Genomic DNA, 24,739 nt, shown 5'->3' on the forward strand with positions numbered 1-24,739 from the left:
GTTTTGGACATGTTAAACTTGAGGTACCTGTGAGATTTCTCAAGGCTTGGGCTAAGTTTTGGCTGGGAGATTTGGATTTGGGTGTCATCAGAACAAAGGTAAAAATAGAAACAATGAGAATGGATGGGGCCGTCAGTGAGAATTTGGAAAGTGGGAAGAGCCAAGGACCAAGGATGAGACACTGGTCAACACCTACATGTTGATGGAGGAGGAGGATCATGACAAGGACAAAGCAAGAACAGTTATAGAGGTGTGAAAGGAACTAGGAAAGTGTGGTGTCATGGAAACAAAAAACAGAAAGAGAAGAGTAGCAGTGTTAAATGACACTGAAAGATCTAGTAAAGTAAGGGTTCCAGGAAAGACCTTGTGTAATGCTTTTTTAGAAGTTAAAGAAATGCAAAATTCTATTCCCCTTTCCCTGTTCTCTGTACTAAGTGAGCAGCCTCATCAAAGAAGGAAAACAGGTCTAATGGACTTATTCTTAGTGAAAACTGCCTCCCTTTAATAATCTGAGCATTCCAAAATTTTTATGAAGCAAATAGTTATCGGACACTTGCTATACACCAAACATTGTTCTAGACTGTTCTAAGTTTATCATTAATAAACTAGACACTCAAAAACCCCTGCTTTCATGTAGCTTATAACTAGGATGCACTATGGCTAGAGTTCTGCCTCCAATTCCAATGTGCGTCAGGAGTTTCTCCCCACACCACCAGGTGATTCTTTGACATCAGCTGGGTATACTACAATTCAACTCAATTCTTTTTTTTTAAGATTTTATCTATTTACTCATGAAAGACACAAGGAGAAAGAGACAGAGACATAAGCAGAGGGAGAAGCAGGTTCCCTGCGGGGAGCCCAATGTGGGACTTGATCCTAGGATCCCAGGATCATGCCCTGAGCTGAAAGCAGATGCTCAACCACTGAGCCACCTGGGTGCCCCTCGACTCAATTCTGACACTATCTACCTGGACGTAGTACAGAATCCATTGGCTAAGGGCTCAATTTTAAAAGACTGCCCCCCTCTCCACTTCAGGTGCCAATCACAAGTCCAGGTTGTCACTTGTGCTTCTGACCCACAGCTAGAGATGGAGGGTTCCAGTGACCACCTTCTTCAGTTCGATTAATTTGCTCAGAACTCAGGGAAACATTTCACATACTAGATTACCAGTTTATTATAAAAAGATATAATTTCAGGGGTGCCTGGGTGGCCCAGTCAGTTAGGCATTTGACTTTTGATTTTGGCTCAGGTCATGATTTGGGGCCGTGGGATAGAGCCCAATGTCAGTTTCCTTGCTCAGCACGGTGTCTGCTTGAGTTTCTCTCCCTCTGTTTCTCCTCCCACTCATATTTCCATTTTCTCTCTCCCTCTCTCTCAAATAAATAAATAAATCTTTTTAAAAAGATATAATTTAGGAACAGCTAGATGGAAGAGATGCATGGGGCAAAGTATGTGGGAAGGGGCACATAATCTCTATGCCAAATCCCAAATCCCCATCTCTCAGCGTGAATGTGTGATCACCAACCTGGAAGCTGTCCAACCTGGTCCTTTTGGCTTTATTACATAGCCACAATTTATTAAATCACTGGCCATTGGTGATTGATTCAACCTCCAGCCCTTTCCCTCCCTGGTCAGGAGTGGGAGGGGGAGGAACTGAATGTTCCAACCCTCTAACCACATGGTTGGTTCTCTTGGCAAGCAGCTCCCATCCTTAGGTGTGGTCCAAAAGTCATCTCATTAACATAACAAAAAGACATATTTTTCTGCTCTCATCACTTGGGAAATTCCAGAATTTTAGAGGCACTGTGCCAGAAACAGGGACAAAGACCAAATATTTATTTCTTATTATAAACCACAGTATCCCAATCACATAAAGCTTATGAGCTGGCTCTAAATCCTGGAATCACTACCTGTGAAACTATGTGACCACATGGGTAAATCACTTAATCTCAGCGTTGGTTTCTGCATATATAAAATGGGGAGATGAAGTATTATTATCACAAGGTTATTATTAAGATTAAAAGAACTAATAGGGCAGCCCGGGTGTCTCAGGGGTTTAGCACCGCCTTCGGCCCAGGGCCTGATCCTGGAGATCCAGGATTGAGTCCCGTGTCAGGCTCCCTGCATGGAGCCTGCTTCTCCCTCTCCCTCTCTCTCTGCCTCTCTCTCTCTCTCTCTCTTTCTCTTGAATAAATAAATAAATAATCTTAAAAAATGTCTATCACTTAAAAAAATAAAAGAGCTAATATATGTAAAATGCTTTGAGCAGTGTCAGGTGCATAATAAGAGCTCAAAAAATGTTAGTTACTATTCTGGTGCATGTGAGTGCAGGGAGACAAGTCAACACAAGAAAATGTGAGTTAGTGATAAGTGCAATGGAAAGAATTAAAATTGGCTACAAAACTGTGGTCATCAAGACAGTGTGGTACTGGCACAAAAACAGACACATAGATCAATGGAACAGAATAGAGAATCCAGAAGTGGACCCTCAACTTTATGGTCAACTAATATTCGGTAAAGGAGGAAAGACTATCCACTGGAAGAAAGACAGCCTCTTCAATAAATGGTGCTGGGAAAATTGGACATCTACATGCAGAAGAATGAAACTAGACCACCCTCTTTCACCATACACAAAAATAAACTCAAAATGGATGAAAGATCTAAATGTGAGACAAGATTCCATCAAAATCCTAGAGGAGAACACAGGCAACAGCCTTTTTGAACTCGGCCACAGTAACTTCTTGCAAGATACATCCACGAAGGCAAAAGAAACAAAAGCAAAAATGAACTATTGGGACTTCATCAAGATAAAAAGCTTCTGCACAGCAAAATAAACAGTCAACAAAACTAAAAGACAACCTACAGAATGGGAGAAGATATTTGCAAATGAAGTATCAGATAAAGGGCTAGTTTCCAAGATCTATAAAGAACTTATTAAACTCAACACCAAAGAAACAAACAATCCAATCATGAAATGGGCCAAAGACATGAACAGAAATTTCACAGAGGATGACATAGACATGGCCACATGCACATGAGAAAATGCTCTGCATCACTTGCCATCAGGGAAATACAAATCAAAACCACAATGAGATACCACCTCACACCAGTGAGAATGGGGAAAATTAACGAGGCAGGAAACCACAAATGTTGGAGAGGATGCGGAGAAAAGGGAACCCTCTTGCACTGTTGGTGGGAATGTGAACTGGTACAGCCACTCTGGAAAACCGTGTGGAGGTTCCTCAAAGAGTTAAAAATAGACCTGCCCTATGACCCAGCAATTGCACTGTTGGGGATTTACCCCAAAGATACAGATGCAATGAAACGCCGGGACACCTGCACCCTGATGTTTATAGCAGCAATGTCTACTGCTATAGCCACAATAGCCAAACTGTGGAAGGAGCCTCGGTGTCCATCAAAAGATGAATGGATAAAGAAGATGTGGTCTATGTATACAATGGAATATTGCTCAGCCATTAGAAATGACAAATACCCACCATTTGCTTCAACGTGGTTGGAACTGGAGGGTATTATGCTGAGTGAAATAAGTCAATCGGAGAAGGACAAACATTGTATGGTCTCATTCACTTGGGGAATATAAATAATAGTGAAAGGGAACAGAAGGGAAGGGAGAAGAAATGGGTAGGAAATATCAGAAAGGGAGACAGAACATAAAGACTCCTAACTCTGGGAAACGAACTAGGGGTGGAGGAAGGGGAGGAGGGCGGGGGTGGGGGTGAATAGGTGACGGGCACTGAGGGGGGCACTTGATGGGATGAGCACTGGGTGTTATTCTGTATGTTGGCAAATTGAACACCAATAAAAAATAAATTTATTATTTAAAAAAAAGGAAAGAATTAAATTGGGATATTGCAAAGCAAGTAAATTTGTGGCTACTTTGGTTTGAATAGTTTACCGTGAAGCAATGATTATTTGAGCTGAATTCTGAACAAAAAGGAATTATCTATTTAACAGTCCTGGCAAAACGTACTTCAGGTTGACCAATTATGGGCCTTGGGCCAAATCCGGCCCAAAGCCTGTTTTTTGTAAATAAAGTTTTACTGTTTATGCATGGTCTATGGCTGCTTTTGCTGGAAGCTGCGTAGTTGTGATAGAGACCATATGGCCCACAAAACTTACAATATTTACTTCTGGGCTCATTGCAGGAAAAGTTTGCCCACCCCTACTTTAAGCAGAGGCAACAGCAAATGCAAAGGCTTAGGCAGGGCTGAGCTTGGAGAATTCAAGGAACAGAAAGAAGTTATTGAAATAGGTAAGAGGAAGAGGGGTATGAGTCTTGCCTCCGGTCAACATTAAGCCTGCTGGTCTGCAATTTGCAAAATCTGCCTTCCTTCCTCCTTTGACAGCAGTTCCTCTCTAGTCTAGGAGGATCTGATACTGGTACTTCTTCCATGTGTACAATTTCCCCGATGATAGTGGTTGGTTCATCAATCTTATTTTCAGGTTCTCACTCAGTAGCCCAAGGGAATGATTCGCTCAGGCCAGAAGATTTGAATTAATTTAGAGCAGCCTCTTAACCCGTTACAGGCCAGTATCCTCCTAATAGGTCAATATAACCAGAAGGCACTACCCCCAGCAATGCCTTATTTAAAATTTAAATCCCACTTCATTTCACCAATATCTTTGAGTTGGAATTTATTGTCATGGATTTTTTAAAAGATTTTATTTATTTTTTTATTTTTTAAATTTATGACAGTCACACACAGAGAGAGAGAGAGAGAGAGAGAGAGAGAGAGAGAGAGGCAGAGACATAGGCAGAGGGAGAAGCAGGCTCCATGCACCGGGAGCCCGACGTGGGATTCGGTCCTGGGTCTCCAGGATCGCGCCCTGGGCCAAAGGCAGGCGCCAAACCGCTGCGCCACCCAGGGATCCCAGATTTTATTTATTTATTTATTCATGAGAGAGAGAGAGAGAGAGAGAGAGAGAGGTAGAGACGCAGGCAGAGGGAGAAGCAGTCTCCCTACAGGAGCCTGATGAGGAACTCAATCCCAGGACTCTGGGATCACAACCTGAGCCAAAGGCAGCTGCTCAACCACTAAGCCACCCAGGTGCCCCTATTGTCATGGATCTTAAGTGAACTCTTACTCATGTCTATGGTACAGGTATTCCTGCTTTTTGAAAGTTCATGTTCCACCATATTGCATTCACGAAAGACCTAAGGTAGCATCTGTTTTCACTAATTGATCATGACCCAAGCCAAAGGAAGATGCTTAATGGACTGAGCCACCTAGGCATCCCTTAAGAAAGGTTTTATAGCAACACAGTACTTTCAGATAGCAGGGGAGACCTGTATAGATATATATATAGACCTACATGATGATACCTATATATCTACATCAACAATATTTCCAAAACTCCATTTTGAGAGATGCTAGTGTCCTATGAGAGTAAGTGAGAAGAACATAAAAGTTCCGTGGGCAAACATATTTGGGAAATGCTAAATAAAGCTAAAATAGGTTTTATGTCTGGTAGGACTTCTTAAGGTCTTGATACACTAATGTGGGCTGTGTCTCTGAGAGGGAGATACACTGTAGCATTTCCTAAACTTATTTGATCGAATTTTTTTTTTCTTTTTTTGCTGAACACCAGTTAATATCTTGAGGGACACTAGTGTTTCTTGAGTCAGTTTCAAAGTTGCTGCTGTGTAGGCAGTCGAGGTCCTGAATAGAGTCTGGTCTCCCAGCATGAATCTGCTACAAATCCATGCGTTCTGCCAAGGAGTCCTTTCTATGTGTGATAGTCCTGCTGCAGGTCGAAGATGGGGGTAAATCTGTATCAGGGTGGTAAAGGTCATCTCTGGAGCACCTTTCTCATTTATTGCCATTCATCCAGCAAATATCAGCACCTACCATGAGCCAGGTATTGTTCTAGGTGCTGGAGATACATAAGTGATGGAGATAGACAAGGCTCTTGGTCTTGTGCAATGTATTGCTAGTGTGTATGTATGTATGTGGAGAAGACATATAATAAACACATATGGTAATTTCAGCTAATGATACATGCCCTAAAGGATATAAATGGGGTGTTGTCTTAGAGAATAATGAGAAAGGGTTATACTTTAGGTAAGGTAGTCAGGGAGGGTTTCTCTGAGTCCCAAGAAAAGAAGCTAGAGGGCCATATGGTGAGTAGAAGGAAGAGTAACCAGCAGAGGGAAGAGAATATGCAAAATTCCTGGGGTAGCCAAGAGCTTGTGGTTGGTTCAAGGCATGTCAGAAGGGCAGTGTGTTTGGATTGTAGTGAGGAAGAGTGAAAGTGGAACAGGATAAGGTTGGAGAGGTAGGCAGTGCCAGCTGATGCCATGTCTTATAGAGCACATTGAGCAATTTGAATTTCACACTAATGGCAGTGAGAAGAGGGAGCAAAAAAACAGATTTCCTTTTTTTTAAATCCTATTTCCTATAAAAAAAAAAATCACCCTGGGGGCCCCTGGGCGGCTCAGTTGCTTAGGTTTCTGATTCTTGATTTTGGTTCAGGTCATGATCTCAGGGTCATGAGATTGAGCCCTGTGTTGGGTGGGCTCTGTGCTTAGTGTGGAGCCCACTTAAGATTTTCTCTCTCTCTCTCTCCCTCTGCCCTTCCTCCCATGTTCTTGATCTCACACTCTCAAAAAATAAATAAATAAAATAAAAAGATCACTCTGGCCACGTACTTATTGCAAGGGGTCAAAGGTGGAAGGGGAGACCCACACAAGACTTGATGGATTGAATGATGGATGTTGGGGAGAGGAAAGGGTGGCAAAGATGACATCCTAGTGTCTGGTTTTAAAACAGTTGGGTGGTGCCATTTACTGAGATAGGGGGAGTAAGAACTAAGAGCTTTCCTTGGGTCACATTAAGTTACAGGTGTCTGTGAAGCCTCCAAATGGAGATGTAAAACAGCCAGGTGACTATGCACATGGGGACTCAAGGGCGAGGTCTGAGCTGGAAAGATAAAATGGGGCTTGTACTTAAAACTGTGAGAGTAGAGGAGGTCACCTAGGGAGTGAGAAGAATTGGAGAATAGAACCAAGGACTGAGTCTTGGGACACACCAACCTTTGGAGACAGAAAAGCAGGAGGAGGAAAGAACAGAACCTGAGGAACAGGTAATGAGATGAGAGAAAAACCATGGAGAATGAGGTTTTATGTTTTTTTTTAAGATTTTATTTATTTGGGATCCTTGGGTGGCGCAGCGGTTTAGCGCCAGCCTTTGGCCCAAGGCGCAAACCTGGAGACCCGGGATTGAATCCCACATCAGGCTACTGGTGCATGGAGCCTGCTTCTCCCTCTGCCTATGTCTCTGCCTCTCTCTCTCTCTCTCTCTCTCTCTCTCTCTCTCTCTCTGTGACTATCATAAATAAATAAAAATTTTAAAAAAAGATTTTATTTATTCATGAGAGACACACACAGAGAGGCAGAGACATAGGCAGAGGGAGAAGCATGCTCCCTGTGGGGACCTCTATGAGGGACTTGATTTCAGGACCCTGGGATCATGCCCTGAGCCAAAGGCAGACACTCAACCACTGAGCCACCCAGATGCCCCGAGAACGAGGTTTTAGAAGCCTGACTCTAAGTGACTTGGTGTGCTTGTTAGAAACACATGGCCAGTGGGAATGTTTAGACTTGGGCCTGAAGACTAATTAAAACTTCAGGGAAGGGGTGCCTGGGTGGCTCAGTGGGTTAAGCATCTGCCTTGGACTTAGGTCATGATCTGGAGGTCCTGGGATCAAGCCCTAAGTCAGTCTCCCTAGTCAGTGGGAAGTCTGCTTCTTCCTCTCCCCCCTGCTCATGTGCACCCATGTGTGCTCTCTCTCAAATAAATAATTTTTTAAAAACTACAGGAAAATATTTACCAATATAATATAAATATCAAATATATGTGTTTCTTGCAACAAACAACAATTTGGATAAATTACAAAATTAATAAAAGGCAATACCAAAATATAGATTGAAGGAGGATAAAAAGTATCAGGAACATGCCATTCCGCCATACTGGGAGCATATTTATCTTGAACCACTGTCTCTTAAGCCACTAAATGGCTAGTTTTAGAACAATGTCCTATTGATGAGCATCTGCCAAAGTACCTTTCTTCTCACCATCCTGTTAAGAGCCTCCCTGACGCTCCCCCGCCCCCCACTGGTTAGTAAACCTTTGGTAAACCTCTGGATTTCAGACAACTAGCTGCTTCTTTTGAGAGCAGTGGGAAGGTTCCCTTCTGCAGAAGCGACAATTCTCTTGTGCAACAAAATCTCCCTTCTGTGATTTTTCCTTCCAAAACAGACAGGGCTCTGTGCTTCTCTCTGTAGAAAGTATCTGGAGTCATTGCGCCTACCCCCCTCTCCAATTCTTAGCTGAAGAAAAAAAAGAGCCCATGAGATGTCCCTTTCACATTCTAGGACTGCAATGTGGTACTTCCGCTCCAGATTAATTCAATTGAACACCTCAAGCTGAATCTGTCAAGTATCTTTTTTTTTTCCTCATGGATCTGATTTATTTTGATAATAGGATCAACACATGTTCTATACAAAGGTAACCATTAAATAATGATTAAAAAATAATTTCATCACATCTCCCAGCCCATTTTCCTTTTCCTGCCAGATACGAAACATTTACTTTCATACATTTACAGCAATAATTTGCATAAAACCACTGAACATGGGGATATTTTCAAAGCAGCTGCTTATGTGACATAAGTAGCAAAATCTCCCCACCCCCCCATCCCCACCCACACACACTATTAGTCATTTCTTTGAGTTAATGCATTGAAGGCCTCTGTTAAAATTAAAACATTATCTACTAATAGAGAGACAAATGGAGCTATTAACATTTGCTCAAATTAGTTGATTGAAATCCTTAGGAAGGTCTTTTGTGAAAGGGATCCAGAAACAGTTTTAAGTTTTGATAAGGAGAGAAAAGGTCCTGAGTATGGGCTGGTGCCTGTGGGGGGAAGACGGGGTTCCAGCACTCTGTATAGAGCTCTGGTAAGCCAAGGACTAGCTTGAAAGCACTGGAAACTCAGGTGGAGGGGAGACTGCTAAAAAGTGAAGGAGAGGTTGTTTCTGAAGGATGGTAAAGACCATTAAAAGCAAATGTCCTCTAATGGAGCAACGGCGCTGCCAAGAGGTAGCTAACGTGGCTCCGGTGTCTGGGACCAAAGCGATCACTTCTTCACATTTTAGAAAACTCTCCAACTCTCTGCAGAGATCATATCCAGTGAGGTTAAAGAATTCTAAGGGTTCAATTGACTTGTGACTCAACTTGGGTTTGTTTTCGGGCCATGACATAAAAAAATGTTTAACTACAAAAGAAATTCTCATTGTAGGATATTCAAACAGTTATAAAATATATAGACTCAAACCCGAAAAATTCTCTCAATACCACCACAATTCTACGCTTCCACTGGGTGTGCTCCCAGGTTCTTTTCTATGTATTTACATAGGTTGACCCTTGAACAACACAGAGGTTGGGGGCACAGACTTCTGTGGTTGAAAATCCGCATATAACTTTGGACTGCCCCAAAATATAACTAATAGCCTACTGTTGACCAGAAGCCTTACTGATAACAGTTGATTAACATATATTTTGTATGTTATGTGCATTATATATTGTACCCTTTTTTTGTTCTACATTTTTATGAAGTTTTTCATTTATTTATTTATTTTTAAAACAGAGGGAGAAAGAGGCTCCCTGTGGGGAGCCTGATGCATGACTCGATCCCAGTACCCCAGGATCACGACCTGAGCCGAAGGCAGATGCTCAACCACTGAGCCACTCTGGTGCCCCTAATTTTTAAATTTGATTCCAGTATAGTTAACATACAGTGTTATGTTAGTTTCAGGTGTACAATATAGCTGTATCGTTTTTAAAAAGGATATTTATTTGAGAGAGAGAGAGTAAGCTAGTGGGAGTCGAAGGAGCAGAGGGAGAGGGCAAGAATCTCAAGCAGAAACCTCACTGAGTGTGGAGCCCAGTCCTGAGGCTCCATCTCATGACCCTGAGATCATGACTGGAGCCAAAATCAAGAGTCCAATGCTCAACCTTGACTGAGCTACCCAGGCACCCTGACAATTTAGCTGTATTCTTAGAGTAAGCTAGCAAAGAGAAAATTTAATTAAGAAAATTATACGAAAAATATGTTGCAGTACTCTACTGTAAAAAAATCTGTGTACAAGTAGACCCACACAGTTCAAGGTCAACTGTATATTTTAATTTATTATACAAACACAACAACCTCTACCTGTTCTGTATACATTCTGGTTCTTTCTCTCTCTCTCTTTTTAAGATTTTATTTATTTATTCATGAGAGAAACACAGAGAGAGGCAGAGGCATAGGCAGAGAGAGAAGCAGATTCCTCATGGGGAGTCTGATGCAGGACTCGATTCCAGAACCCCAGAATCACGACCCGAGCCAAAGGCAGATGCTCAACCAGTGAGCCACCCAGGTGCCCTGTCCTTTTTCATTTAATAAAAAAAAAATTTATTGCGGTGAAATATACATAACATAAAATTTGCCATTCTAACCATTTTTGAGTGGCAATCAGTATATTCACAAGGATGTGTAAGCCCCACCACTATCTACTTCTGGCACTTTGTCATCCTTCCAAACAGAAACTGTAGCCATTAAACACTTAACTCCCTATTCTGGCCTCCCTTCAGTCCTCTGATAGCCTCTATCCTATTTTCTGTCTCTATGCTCCTTGTTCTTCTAAAATTGTTTTTAAAAAGCTAATACAGGGGCAACTGGGTGGCTCAGTGGGTTAAGTGTCTGCCTTTGGCTCAGGTCAGGATCCTGGGGTCCTGGGATCAAGTCCCACATTGGGCTCCCTGCTCAGTGGGGAGCTTGCTTTTCCCACTCCTACTCCCGCTCCCCCTGCTTCCCTTGCTTGTGTGCTCTCTCTCTCTGTCAAATAAATAAGTAAAATCTTTAAAAGAAAGGCAATACAGGGACATTATAAAAAATTCAGAGTACAAAAGAGTACAAAAGGGCGTATACAATGTTAAGTACTTCCTCCTATGCCTGACCCCCAGGCAACCTGTGTAATCAGCTTTTCATAGTAGTAGCAAACCATACACCACTTGCTTTTTTCATTTAACAACAGCTGAGAGATAACTATATGATATATATATATATATATATATATATATATATATATATATATAAAATTCCTATTTATCCATTCCTCTGTTATGCTAGGATCAGTTTACTTCTGACTCAGTTTTTGACAAAATACATTATTTATTGTGGAGGGAATCACATGACATAAAATCAGCCTCTCAACAATTTTTTTAATGTACAGTGCAATATTGTCAACCTTGTGCACATTGTTGTGCAACAGATTCCCCAGAACCTCCCTGCTATCCCCGCATCCCAGTCCTGTATGATGGAAACTCTGCCTCCACAGAACAACACTTCCCCACTGCACCCACCATTTCTGTTCCTACGAGTTTGACTATTTTAGATACCTCCTATAAGTGGAATCATGCAGTATTTGTCCTTCTAGGACTGACTGGTTTCACTTTGCATATGATCCTCAAGGTTCATCCATGTCCTAGCATATGACAAAATTTCCTTCTTTTTAAATTATTCTTTTAAAGATTTTATTCATTCATGAGAGACACACACATAGAGAGGCAGAGGCATAGGCAGAGGGAGAAGCAGACTCCCTGCAAGGAGCCCGATGCGGGACTTGATCCCAGACCCCAGGATCATGCCTTGAGCCGAAGGCAGAAGCTCAACCACTGAGCCACCCAGGCATCCCAATTTCCTTCTTTTTTATGGCTGACATGTATATTCCACCTTCTACTGTATGGTATATGCCATATTTTTCTTTATACTTTAATCTTCCCATGGACATTTGGATTGCTCCTACCTCTTGTCAATTGTTAATAATGCTGCAATGAATGCGAGCGTGCAAATATCTCCTTGAGATTTTTCTTTCAATTCTTTTGGCTATATTTTCAGAAGTGGGATTGCTGGATCATATGGTAGTTCTATTTTTACTTTTTTGAGGAACTTCCATACTGTTTTCTGGAGCAGTTGTATCATTTCACATTCCCAGCAACGGTGCACAAGGGCTCCGATTTTTCCAGATCCTCGCCAACACTTCTGCCTTTCTGTCTGCTTGTTTTTAAAATAGTAGCCATCCTAACCAGTGTGAGGTGATATCTCATTGTGGTTCTGACTTGCATTTTTTTTCTGATGATTAGTGACATTAAGCATCTCTTCATACTTTTGGCCATTTGTCTAGCTACTTTGAAGAGATAAATGTCTATCCAAAGTCCTTTGCTCATTTTTCAGTTGGGCCATTTGTTTCGTTATTGGGTTGTAGGAGTTCTTTATATATTTCAGATACTGACCCCTTATCAGATATAGGGTTTGCCAATATTTCCCCTCTGTTTGTGTCTTCTCACTGTTAATTCTTTTGACATGCAGAAGTTTTAAAGTCTGATATGGTCCCACTTCTGTTTCTGATTTCAGTTGTTTGTGCCTTTGGTGTGACTCATTAACTTATTTCTCTCAGGGTCAGACTTTCATCAGGATAGCCTGGTTGTGATTTTTGCCTTCGTTTCCACTTCAGGGCTGTCTAACACATTGTTTAACAGGGGTGTTGGCTAATTACTATTGGTTCCTTCATGGGAGACTCCCAGAGCTACCTTAATTTTTCTGGACTCGTTCCCATGCACAGTAATGGGAGGCCTATGAGAAAGGGGAGTGTTTCCTTTCATTTTCTCTCTTCTCTCTCCTTCCTCTCCCCCTTTGATCCCACCTTAGGTACAGAATCTCCTCTGGGGCCTCCTCCTCCTTTCCTCTCTCATCCTCTTTGTGAGTGGGGTGGTGGTCTCTGAGCCAATGACAGGTCAGCCAAGAGGCTGACTCCAGACCAATGAGGCTTCCGGGTTCCAGATGGACCAATTAGCTTATTAGGGACATTATACCTGGATGGCTGGCATCTGTCCTATTGTCCTGTTTAACGACCCTCTTGTTTTGCCCATCAAGGATTTGGATGTGCAGATGAGACTCTACTCTCTTTTGTTTTTCTAAAATTTTGGTGGCTTTAATCCATCTCCACAACTTCTGCCCAAGGCCAATAAAACACAGGCATTCTCCCTTTGTAAAAAGAAAGAGGGGTTGGGTTTCCTTCAATTGTCTGCCCTTTTATGTGTCCTCCACTATTTTTGTTTTACTTGGTAGTTAACTTTGCACCGGAGCGGCTTCATCTGAGAACCAGTGCGGTGGACCTAGGCACTCTCTTGTCGTTGCTGGTGGCGATGGCCTTTTCCTTGTTCTAACCTGGTGGCTTGTGCGATCAGAGGGTTGGCGGGTGGGAAAAGAGTTTGGCCATAGTCTTCCTTCTGCATTTCGTACACATTCTGCGCTCTCTCTCTCTCTCTGTCTTTCGCTCACACACACATACACACACGCGCTCGCACACACACGCCCGCTCGAGCCCCTCGGTGTGTCTTCCTTCAAGATGACAGGGCGCTGGAGAAAAAGCTGCTGGAATCAGCTGGTAGGTACCGTAGTAACCCGAACCCCACCCACCCGCTGCCTTGGCTTGCTCAGGTTTCTCCGGTCACTCCAGCCAGGGGAGAAAACCTGTAAACGCGCCTCCACAGGAGGGGCTGGGGGAGCTGGGAGCGGCGGGGGTGGAGGAAGGTGAGACCGGGAAGGTGGTCAAGCGCCCCTGGTACCCGGGGCCCTTCGCAGTGTTACCTCGGGGCGCCAGCCCCAGCCCTGTTTGCCCCCCACCCCCCTTTTCGTAGGGATTGCCTTTTTTTTTTTTTTTCCTCTGCGGCGGCGGAAATGACAGTGTGGTGCTGCCGTGGTGTCATGGTGCTGCCCCTGGACGAAAGGGCTAAAACTCTTTAAGTTCGTCTCTGGAGACCCAGCTGCGGTAGCGTCGCGGCTGCCGTGCTGTCTCTCGCGGGGCGCGCGGGCGGGCGGATCCCGGCTGCTGCGCGGCGGCGGCGGCGGCGGCGAAGGCGGGCGGCGGCCTAGAGAGGCGGCGGCGGCCCGGGAGCTCGCGCCGGAGCCCGAGCCAGCTCCCAGCGGAGGCAGGCGAGCGCCCGGCGCCCTCGGGCGCGCCAAGGAGATGGCTGGCACCCGGGAACGCTATGGGTAAAACGCGCCCCCTCGCCACGGCCCCGAGAGCCGAGGGGCACCGCCCGCACTCGGCTCGACCCGGGCTCCGGTTCCGGCCGCCTCTCAGGTGCCATTGGGGCCCGGCACGGGGCCCAGGGCCCCGGGGCTCGGCGGGGCGGCGTGACGGGGCACCGCGAGGCTCGAGGTGGCGGTGTCGGCGGTGGGGGCCCCGGCCTGGCCTGGGTGCCCGTCGCTGCCCTCTTGGGACGGAGTTTGCACTCCGGGGTGTGGGGCGGGGGCGGCCCGAGGCCTCCAGCGCCCCGACTCGCCTGGCGCGGGCAGTCGAGCGGCTGCCCCGGTGCCTGTGCGTGAGTCTGGGAAAGGGCACCGCCGCCTTCCCACGCTCCCGCGGCCGATAGCCTTCTTGACACGGGCGGCGCCCCTCGACCGGCCCTCCACGCGGCAGTGGCTGCTGCAGCAGCCAGGGATGCTGCGGACACCCTGCCGGCGGGGAGGCCAGATGAAACTTACTCCCTTTTCTGCCAGGGGAGCGATTCCCGGGTCTCCGTCTGGGTGGTTCCTTATTTCTGGCCTAGCCTTGAAACCAGCTCAGTGGGAGAGAGGGAAAACTTCTCTATGTCCAGAGGATAGACTGCGACCGTACCGGGGAGAGGTAGGGTTTTTCCATTCCTGCCTCTTAAGAATGGAGTAAATAACGGCGGACTAGATTTACAGAAACAGTTTCGGTAATGATGAGCTTTAGGCCACTTAGTACTTTGTGTGTAGCACATTATTTCTTGGAGGCGTTTTGTGGTTTTGTGGTTGTGTGTGTGTGTGTGTCTGTTTGTTGTTGTTTGGTTGTTTTTTTTTTTCTTTTTTTTCTTTATTGGTTCTCCCTCCCACCCAAACCCCACAGAGCAGGAAATTGGGATCCTGGGGTCTTGAGTTTTCTTCACTTTCTCTCTTCCATGCTCCCTTACCCTTCTTCGCAATCACTTGCCCTCTTCCTGCGTTGTCACACACCTACCTGCCCACCCAGGTCTCCCAGCAGAACGCACCGTCCCCCCCAGACTAACCCCCACCAACCTGCGTGCGTGCTCCACCTGCCTCCCAGCCCTCCAGCCTCTTGCTCCTCAACCAATTTGCCTTTTTGAGGATTTCTGAGTGTGGGGTAGGTGCATGGTGATGGTTGTGTGCCTGTGAGAAGGAGCCCTGATACAGGAATATAGTGGAAACTGTATAAAAAGACCAGTCATGTATGTGGTTGATTCCTTGGATTCTCTAGTTGGGCGGCAAGGGCTGCCTTGAACCCTATTCTGTTCCCTCCCAATGCTCTCTAATCACTTCTCTGGTGATGTTCCAATAGAAGGGAAATGCTGAATAATAGGGAGCTTCTCTCTCCTCCTTCTGGCTTGACCCTAGCTGATTACCCCAACCCTCACATGCCCCCTTTTCTCCCCTCTGCAATCCTACTGACTGCCCTAAGGGAGAAACAGTCTGCTATTTTTATATATGCCTGCCCAATCAATTACCTTAATATAGATACATAATGTGAACGAGATTTTTCCTGGTCGTTCCTCACAACTGGATTTCTGTGGTTGAAATATGGGTCTAGGAGTCAGGAAGATCAGAGAGTTTATCCCAAATCTGACATCACATTGGTTTTATGGCCCTAGGACATTCCTATGACCTTTCTTTTATACTTGGTGTACTTGTATAAAAGGCATAATACTGTATACTGGGCATTTTGAGGCTCTGCTTGGTCTTTTGAAGATGAAAGGGTTCTATAAACTCTCAGCATTACGCTTTTCAAATAAAGCGCTTCATTTACCTTTTTATGGGGATAATAGCTGGACTGGGTGTGAGGAGGAACTCTGGTTTACTGGAAACCCTAACTTACCATCCTTAGCCACCCTCCACCCCAGGAGCCAAATCTATCACCATACTCAGGACTCTGTTGTTTGTTGTTCCTAAAGCATGTACAACTGAATGAAAACATGCATAAAACTAGGCATACGGAGTAATGGTGATTATTTTAAGTTGAAGCTTGAATCATATCTAATGTACTCCAACCTAACAGTCTGAGTCAGACTCATTTGCAAACATAACCTCACCCATTTTTAGCCTGTATGGGGGCAGTTAATTTCTACTGAAAAGCGGCATAAATAATTTTAGGCCTGGCAATAGGAGCATGATTAGCATCTAGCAGCAGTGAGTCAACAATATTTACTGAGCACCTACAGTGTGCAGAGTTCTCTGCTGATGGGGCCAAGTTCCAGGTCTTGGCCTTCATATTTGGCCTCTTCATTTGAGGCCTCCTTCCTTACCTGCAGCACCCGGAGTAGGACAGGGAGGAGCAAGACAGGGGTAGAGGCTAGGGAAAACAAAGGGCTGATTGGCTCCCTCTTTCATGACCACTAGATCTCACCTGGCACGTTGTACCTTGCACGGTCACCCTGGGAAGCCCTGCTACAGGCCCCAGTGACTTAGTTTCCTCATGACTCTATCATCTGAACAGCGCAAATTGAGATGAAATTGGTTTAGTTAATCCCTCCTCGGAGTGCATGGCAACTTGCTCCAACTTGCAGATCTTAAATCGGTGCCAGGGGAGTCTCATAATTGCATCCAAAAATTGCTCTGGGTAGTGAGCCCATCCATTCCCTCATCCTTCCATAAAATCTGCTGATGCCATGACAGTTGAGAAGGAAACTGCAGGAAGACTAGGTCTTTCCCACTCAGCAGACCTCGTTGGCTTGGTAGAAGAGGAGAGAATGTCCTCTTTTCACTCTCTCTATCAGGACTCAGGTTCTCTCTTTCCCAGCAGAGTCCCAGACCCCTAAAAAGAGGTGAGGGCAGGGCTGAGGTACAGGATGTGTTTGGAATGGCTGTTTCCAGAGGTGCCTGCTTGGCCTTCTGTGTGTCTGTCATCTGGTCTTCGTGGATCTTGGTAACTCCCTAGCTGTTAGGCCATGTGATTCTGCGGCTGGTGGAGGCCAGTGGAGGTCAGGCTGTGCTCTATTTCTGTTTAGTGTGACGGGTTTTGTTTTGTTTTGTTTTGTTTCCTGTGCAAAGGGGAAAACGAGGCACTGTGTTTGTGAAATGCCTCCTCACTTAAGCTGGCGAGGTCTTAGAGCATAGCATCATCAAATTATGACATTTAACATGTTGATCATGGATATATGACAGTTCAGGAGAGTTTCCCGTTGTTCACTTTTTGATAAATGCCACGTTGGTACTCAGGTAGTATTATGGTGATCTCTCTATTTTGGATCTCTCAAGAAACATTGTGTTCATCACTGAGCAGTGTAGAGCAGAGGCTAGAAAAGCATTTCACAGCCAGTGTATTGGATCATGCTAACGAATGAGAAGACCAGATGAGTGGTGTTGGGACAAGAAGTTACAACTCCAGGGATCCTCCTGTGCAGACTGCTGGCTATTTCCCTTTTTATTTCCCCTGTCTTCCAAGGATCGATAGGTTTTTCTGTCTATTTTCATGAATTAAAACTCTGCTCCAAGTCTTCCGTGGACCCTAGGGGTCTGTAGCTCTTCCTCCTGTTCTCTTTTTCCATCTTCCCCTTCTCTATGACCGTAGCCAGACATAATCTTTTCGATACTCAATCTTCCAGCTCCTGTATTTCCTTTAGAAATCCTGAGCTGCTCAGACTGCTAGATGGGTTACAGTGTGGGTAATGGAGGAGTTTGGAGCAATGTCCCAACGTCCCACCATTCCCTTCTCTATGTGGGGTTCACCTGAGTGCGCACTAGGATGTTGGTTCAGTCTAAGTTGGTTGGCAAAGTATCATTAGTAAGGCTTGTCCTATTTGGGTTCTTGTCTCCCTGCAGAGCTCTGACTGCTTGACCTTGGGCTCTGTCTCAGCCTCTTTCCTAAAGGCCAGACTCCTCTGGTTGATGAACAGAGTTCCCAGTCTTTGGATCTTTTCTTTCACAGAGACCAAATGATCTGATAACAAACTCATTACGTAAACTCAAATCCTCCTGAACCGGAAAAATCCCAGTATTTACAGTTTGCCCAGTTAGGAGCAATAAAGCATAGGCCTGGTAGACGATGCTAATGTAGGACGGTGACGTGTCTGAATGTATACAGCCCAGAGAGAGAAAAATGGTTTACAGTCCAGAATTCTCAATCGCTTTGTCTATAGCCCTTTGTTCAGTGTTGCTAGGATCCATGTGATTCCCCAGGGAGTAGAAGCTTGATTTCAAATAACCTTCTGTTCTCTGTCCCTTGTTTCTGATCTGAACTTGGGGTGCACTCAAGCCTAACATTCAACGGTATGCCCTACATACATACATTGCCGGTTTTATTTGTAGAAGTGGAGAGGACTGCCCATCCAGGTGTGTCACTGAACATTTAAAAATTTACAAATATTGCACTGGGCGAGAGAGGTTTGGAAAAGCAGTCCTCGAGTAGATTGAAACCAGGACTGACTGGTAGCAGTGGGTAGATTGAGTTTGCTCTCCAACCTTGCAACTGCTAGTGTATTCTGCATGAAGATAAAGGTGTTAGGAATTGTACCTAGGATGCCTGTCAATTATCATGTGTTACCTTGGCAAATCCTTTTCTTGGTTCCTTAGATCTTTTGCCTTTTTGGCAGCTGTAGGGCTTTTAGTTCTGCTATCATGCTAGTCATTTTAATGTTTATGATGACTCTATTATATAAAATGGCCAATGGTTGGATGTAGGAGCTAATCATGGTAAAGAAAACATCATTAAATCCACATAGTATTAAATATTAAGCAGGCTTTAGTAATGTTTTAGACAGGAACTGGCTCTGGTGCTCAACCTCCAGTCCTGAGCTCTCTGTGCATGATAAAAGCTGAAAAGAAGAGAGCCAGTTCTTTCCTCCTGTATGTGGGGGGAGGGAACTTCAGTCTAACGGGAGACATAGGAGCGTAAGAAATAACCACAGTCAGACACATGGTCCTCCAGAAAACTTGCGGGGGAGTGTGACTGTTCTCCATCACGCCAACCGTGTGTTTGGGACGAATTTCCAAATGTTTGCTGCTTTCCTCAGTAACTTGCTTTGTATCTGTCTGTCTGTGAATGTATGATGAGAATATCTCTATTTGCAAAGCAAGTTGATAATTTTATTTTAGGGGTACCTGGGTGGCTCAGCGATTGAGCATCTGCCTTTGGCTCAGGTCGTAATCCTGGGATCAAGTCCTGCATCGGGCTCCCTGTGGGAAGCCTGCTTTTACCTCTGCCTATGTCTCTGCCTCTCTCTGTGTGTGTCTCTCATGAATAAATAAATAAAATCTTTGAAAAAAATAATTTTTTTTATCCTCCTGTGATTCTGGTAAGAGCCCACCAGCGGGGTAGGATCGGTATTTTTCAACCTACAGATAAGGAGGCTGTGGCCCAGACCATTTAGATGTCTTACCTAGGATCACTCAGCTAATTCAGTTTCGAGCCAGGACTATAACCAGGCCCTATTTTGAGGCTCAAATGAGATAACGGCTTTTTGGAACCATTTTGAAACTATCAAATGGTACAGAAACAGAAGATGACTGTTATTATTAGTTATGCTTAACTGGCCACCTAGCCTCGTTTTTCTCTGGGTTTGTGTCTTTAGTCCATGTCCTTTTAGGGTGAGAATTCTATGCACTGGTTGTCTTTTATGTTCCCAAATGATTTTTTCCCCCAGCTTCAAGGGGTCCTTAACTACTAATAGCATTCCAGGATTCGATTGCCTTTCTTTTCCGTTCCCAGAGGTGTTCTCATTAGTTTGTACTCCCCATGGGACCCCCTCTCCCCGACCATTGTCCTCTAGGAATACCCATTATATTTTCCTTGAGGACAACAGGCAAAACTAGCCACTGCCCTCCAGCATCTTGGCTTGGCCCAAGGAAAGTAATGCATTTTGTTTGTACCATGATGATACCCTTCACTGGTCAGCCTTTCTCATCACACCAATAGAGGAGATTTATGGATTTTTTTAAAAAAAGATTTTACTTATTTATTCATGAGAGACACACAGAGAGAGGCAGAGATATAGGCAGAGGGAGAAGCAGGTTCCCTGTGGGGAGCCCGATGTGGGACTTGAACCCAGGACCCTGGGATCACCACCTGAGCTGAAGGCAGACGCCCAACCTTTGGGACACCCGGCGCCCAGAACTGGAAGGCATCTTAAAAGAGATCCTCTGGTAATTCTAGCTCAACTTGAAGGACACTTTACAGTTAGGGAAATATCAGTGTAAAGCCGGGACTCATTCTCTCATCCCCTGAGGCAGGGATATGGGTTTGTAATTATTTAAAGAAAAAGCTCAGGGATCCCTGGGTGGCTCAGCAGTTTAGTGCCTGCCTTCGGCCCAGGGCATGATCCTAGAGTCCCGGGATCGAGTCCCACCTTGGGCTCCCTGCATGGAGCCTGCTTCTCCCTCTGTGTCTCTGCTTCTCTCTCTCTCTCTCTCTCTCTCTCTGTCTCTCATCTCTCGTGAATAAATACATAAAATCTTTTTTTTTAAAAGAAAAAGCTCATGGGACATTCCTGTTAATATCCTGAAGAGTGTTTATTTTACATTAATTTGTTTTTTAAACAAGTCATATGGCCCAGCTCTATCCTCATTCTCCAGCCCAGAGGTCAGGCTTGGTTTCACACTCTTGGCACTCTTGGTTTTTCTGTGAAGGAGGACAGGGGACAATGGGGGGCACCCATGGCTCCTCAGGGGGTAATGAGAGCTGAGGGACACACTCTGCAAACCTAGGAGATGAAAACTAGAAGGAATCCAAACTGCTGACACAATGGGGGCTTTTAATTATGTTCAAATAACGTTTGAAATAATCGAATTCTGCCAAGTGCAGATCACAGCTTTTCTCCGTGATCAGAGTTAACAGAATGTCGGATTTGGAGGGCATTGCTGAAATCAATCTTTCATTTTGTAGGTGTAGAATGCATTATTTTTATCTTAATCACCTGCACCGAAGCTCCTCCTTTGTATCTCCGCTTATGCACACAGCCTTATGATACCTTCTTATTTTTTTTTTCTCATCGACTTCTGTTTTTCAGGGGTCTTAGCCCAAAGGGGTTGCAGGGTGAAGATAAGGCAGGCAGAAACAGTGGTATAATAGAGCAAGGGCAAATCCGTAAACATACATATGTGACTACACGGTGGTACCTGAATGTTGCAGAAGGGAACAGATCAGTGTCTGCGGATGTGGGCATTTTTTTTAAGATTTTTATTTATTCATGAGAGATACACAGAGAGAGAGAGAGAGGCAGAGACACAGGCAGAGGGAGAAGCAGGCTCCATGCAGGAGCCCAACGTGGGACTCCTGGGACTCGATGCCGGGACTTCAGGATCATGCCCTAGGCTGAAGGCAGGCGCTAAACTGCTGAGCCACCCAGGGATCCCTGGGCATTTGTTTCTTCACATGGCAATTGGTCTGCCCTCCCAGGCACTTCATCAGTGCATTTTTGTGACAAACCATTGTGTTTTCTGGCAAAAGCTTCCTGATTACCTGTTATCGGGTGGCACTCTATCAGGCTCAAGGCTCACATCCTGTCTTTATCTTTAGCACACTCTCTAATTCTGTATAAATTAGTAACTCACAGAGTTTTAGAAGTTGCAACAGTTTGCTGTTGTTTCATTTTTGTCATGCTGCTTCCCTCTGTCCTTTCTAAAAGTATATTGTGATATAGGAAGCCAACTATTTTTTTAAGAGTCTTTTGGTTTTTATTTTATTTTTAAATATTTTCTTTGTTTATTTGAGAGAGAAGGAGAATGAGAGAGTGTGAGCAGAGGGAGGGGCAGGAGGAGAGGGAAAGAATTAGAGAATCCCAAGCAGACTCTGCACCAAGCGTGGAACCTGACCCGGGGTTCTATCCCAGGACCCTGAGATCATGACTTGGGCTGAAATGACCCAACTGAGTCAGACACCCAACCGACTGAGCCACCTAGGCGCCCCTGGTGATTTCTAAATTAATAAAAATTGGGACCTGAGAATTTTCTGACAACCCTTGATCATTAGAGATATTCTAGGGTATTGCAAAACCTAGGCAGAGAATCACCAACCTAGAAAAACAATGGAAAGAAGTAATTGAGTAGGGTTTAGAATGACTACATAGTTATATAGATGGCAATGTAGTATAGTGGTGAACTCTTCACATTCCAGGATCAGGCCTGGATTTGAATCTTGTTTTTTTTTTAAATTCAGATGTATCGTAATATTCACCATTTCAAGGTATACAATTCGGTGGATTTTAGTATATTCACAAAGTTGTGCAATAATCACTACTAATTCCTGAATGTTTTCTTCATTATCCCCAAAAGAAACTCTGTACTCATTAGCAGTTACCCCACCCCTCTTGTCCCCTCCCTTTCCCCAGACCTTGGCAACCACTAATGTATTTTCTGTTCTTATGGATTTGCCAATTCTAGGCATTTCATATAAAGAGATTCATACAGTTTTTGGCCTGCTGTGACTGGCTTCTTCTCCAGTTTCACCTACCATTGTGCTTTCAAATCTCATCCATGATGTGGTATGGATCAGTACTTTGTTACTTTCTCTTGAGGTATAATATGCCATTGTATGGATGTAACACATTTGTTTATCCATTCATCAGTTGATGGATATTTGAGTTATTTCTACCATGTGGCTGTTGTGAATGATGCTGCTATGAACATCTGTGTACAAGTTTTTGAGTGAGCACATCTTCAATTCTTCTGGATCATATGCTAACTCTGCTTTTAACCTTCTGGGGAATTGCCAAACTATTTCCTAAAGCAGATGCACCATTTTACATTCCTACCAGCAGTGTTTGAGGTTTCCAGTCTTTCCAAATCCTTGCTGACATTTACGATTTTAAAAAAATTATAGTCATCCTAGTGGGTGTGAAGTAGTAATATAGCCATCCCAATGAGTACGAAGTTGTATCTCAATGTGGTTTTGATTTGCATTTCCCTAATAGCTAATGAAGTTGAGTATCTTTTCATGTGCTTACTGATCATTTATTTGAGTATTATCTTTGGAGAAATGTCTATTCAGATCGTTTGCCCCCTTTTTGGTCTTTTTTATTGTGGAATTTTAAGAGTTCTGTTTATTTCTAGCTACTAGACCCGTATCACATCTATGACTAGCAAATATTTTTTCCCATTCAGTGAGTTGTCTTTTCACTTTCTTGGTGGTGTCATTTGCAGCACTGAAGTATTAAATTTTGATAAAGTCCAATGTATCTATTTTTTTCCTTTGGTTGCTCATGCATTTGGCATCATGTAGGAAACTCTTGCCTAATTTAAGTTCACAAAGATTTACACCTGTGTTTCCTTCCAAGAGTTTTATAGTTTCTGCACGTTCATTTAGGTTGTTGCTTTATTTTGAGATAATTTTTGCATATGGTATGAGGTAGGGCTCTAACTTTGCTCCACACCCCCTTTGCTTCCATCTGGATAGGCAGTTGTCCTTATACCACTTGTTGAAAAGATTATTCTTTCCTCACTGATGTGGACTTGGAATCCTCATCAAAAGCTATTTGCCCATAAACATATGAGAATATCAGTTGATTTCTGGATTCTTAGTCTTATTCTAGGTTTGAATCTTAGTTCTGCTACTTGCAAATAAATGCGATCTGGGACAAGTTACTTTTGTTTGTTTGTTTGTTTGGTAATAATACTACCTATCTTGTAGAGGGTCATTGTGAAAATTAAATGAGATGATGCATGTAAAGGGTATAATTTAGTGCCTGGCACATAGTATGTGTCAGGTAAATTTTAAGAGGAAAGCTGCTTAGATAATCAAGGAGGGAGTGAAAATGTGAGATAGTTGAAAGGGTTCTGAAATATTAGCAGTGACAGAACAAGGTGGCCTCATAAATGAGAGAAATGAACAGATGTTTGAAGAAGTTGAAAAAAAATTCAGTTTCCCGGTCTCGGCTAAAGCATTTGCTAGATGATGATAAAACAGAACAGAATAGGGGCACCTGGGTGGCTCAGTGGTTGAGCAGCTGCCTTCCGCTCAGGGTGTGATCCTGGGTCCCAGGATTAAGTCCTGCATGGATAGGGCTTCCCACAGAGAGCCTGCTTCTCCCTCTCACTATGTCTCTGCCTCCTTCTGTGTCTCTCATGAATAAATAAATCTTTTTTTTTAAAAAAAAAAAACCAGAACAGGATAGAAACAGTATAGAAAAGTTACTTATCATAGGCAACAGATTGTAACCATCTTATATTATTCTTTATAGAGCTGACATCACTTAAGGTGGATCATTTTTTTTCTATCAGGGACTCTTTTAAGAACATTTTGAATGCCCTGGACAGCTCTCTTCTCATGAGAATGTATATATGACAAACACACAACATTCTTCAAACAGTTCTAAGAGGTTCTGAACTCCCTGGTTAGAAGTCCTGTTTTGACCTTATTGGAGGTAATGCTGAGCCATAGCATACTTTTCAAAGCTTAATTTCATCATGAGGTTCAAGTGTCCCACTTACTCCAGAACAATATTTACGATTTCAGGGAAACTCAAAGAGCTCTTCCTTTTGTATGGAAGAAATTTGTTTGGCACACTCCTAAGATTTAGAAGAATACCACAGAGACCTCAATTGCTTTTGTATCAGTCTTAACACATAAATGTCTTTCAGCAATGCTCCTGACTGCCTGTCATTTTGTTTTGTTTTGTTTATAAAGATTTTATTCATTTATTC

The 24,739-nt window shown here is 43.9% G+C and overlaps 1 protein-coding gene across 10 annotated transcripts in view; it reads left to right on the plus strand.

Moving 5' to 3' along the window:
• MID2 (midline 2) overlaps positions 1-24,739 on the plus strand; it is a 202,957-nt gene that overhangs the window by 76,415 nt on the left and 101,803 nt on the right. For 2 of the 10 annotated variants that reach the window (XM_025431490.3, XM_049107514.1), the window contains exon 1: positions 14,057-14,210. The exons of 1 other annotated variant lie outside the window; for it this stretch is intronic. Coding sequence is in view for 2 of the 9 variants with exons in the window: in XM_025431488.3 (XP_025287273.1) it covers positions 14,116-14,119 (4 nt within the window). In the remaining 7 variants the exon portion in view is untranslated. Of the gene's footprint in view, positions 1-13,173; positions 13,512-13,606; positions 13,658-13,979; positions 14,211-14,733; positions 14,757-24,739 lie in introns of those variants that run through there. 7 more of the 10 variants (XM_025431485.3, XM_035712000.2, XM_049107515.1 and 4 more) reach the window with 7 other exon arrangements.

Source organism: Canis lupus, chromosome X (assembly GCF_003254725.2).
Source record: "Canis lupus dingo isolate Sandy chromosome X, ASM325472v2, whole genome shotgun sequence".
NCBI lineage: Eukaryota > Metazoa > Chordata > Mammalia > Carnivora > Canidae > Canis > Canis lupus.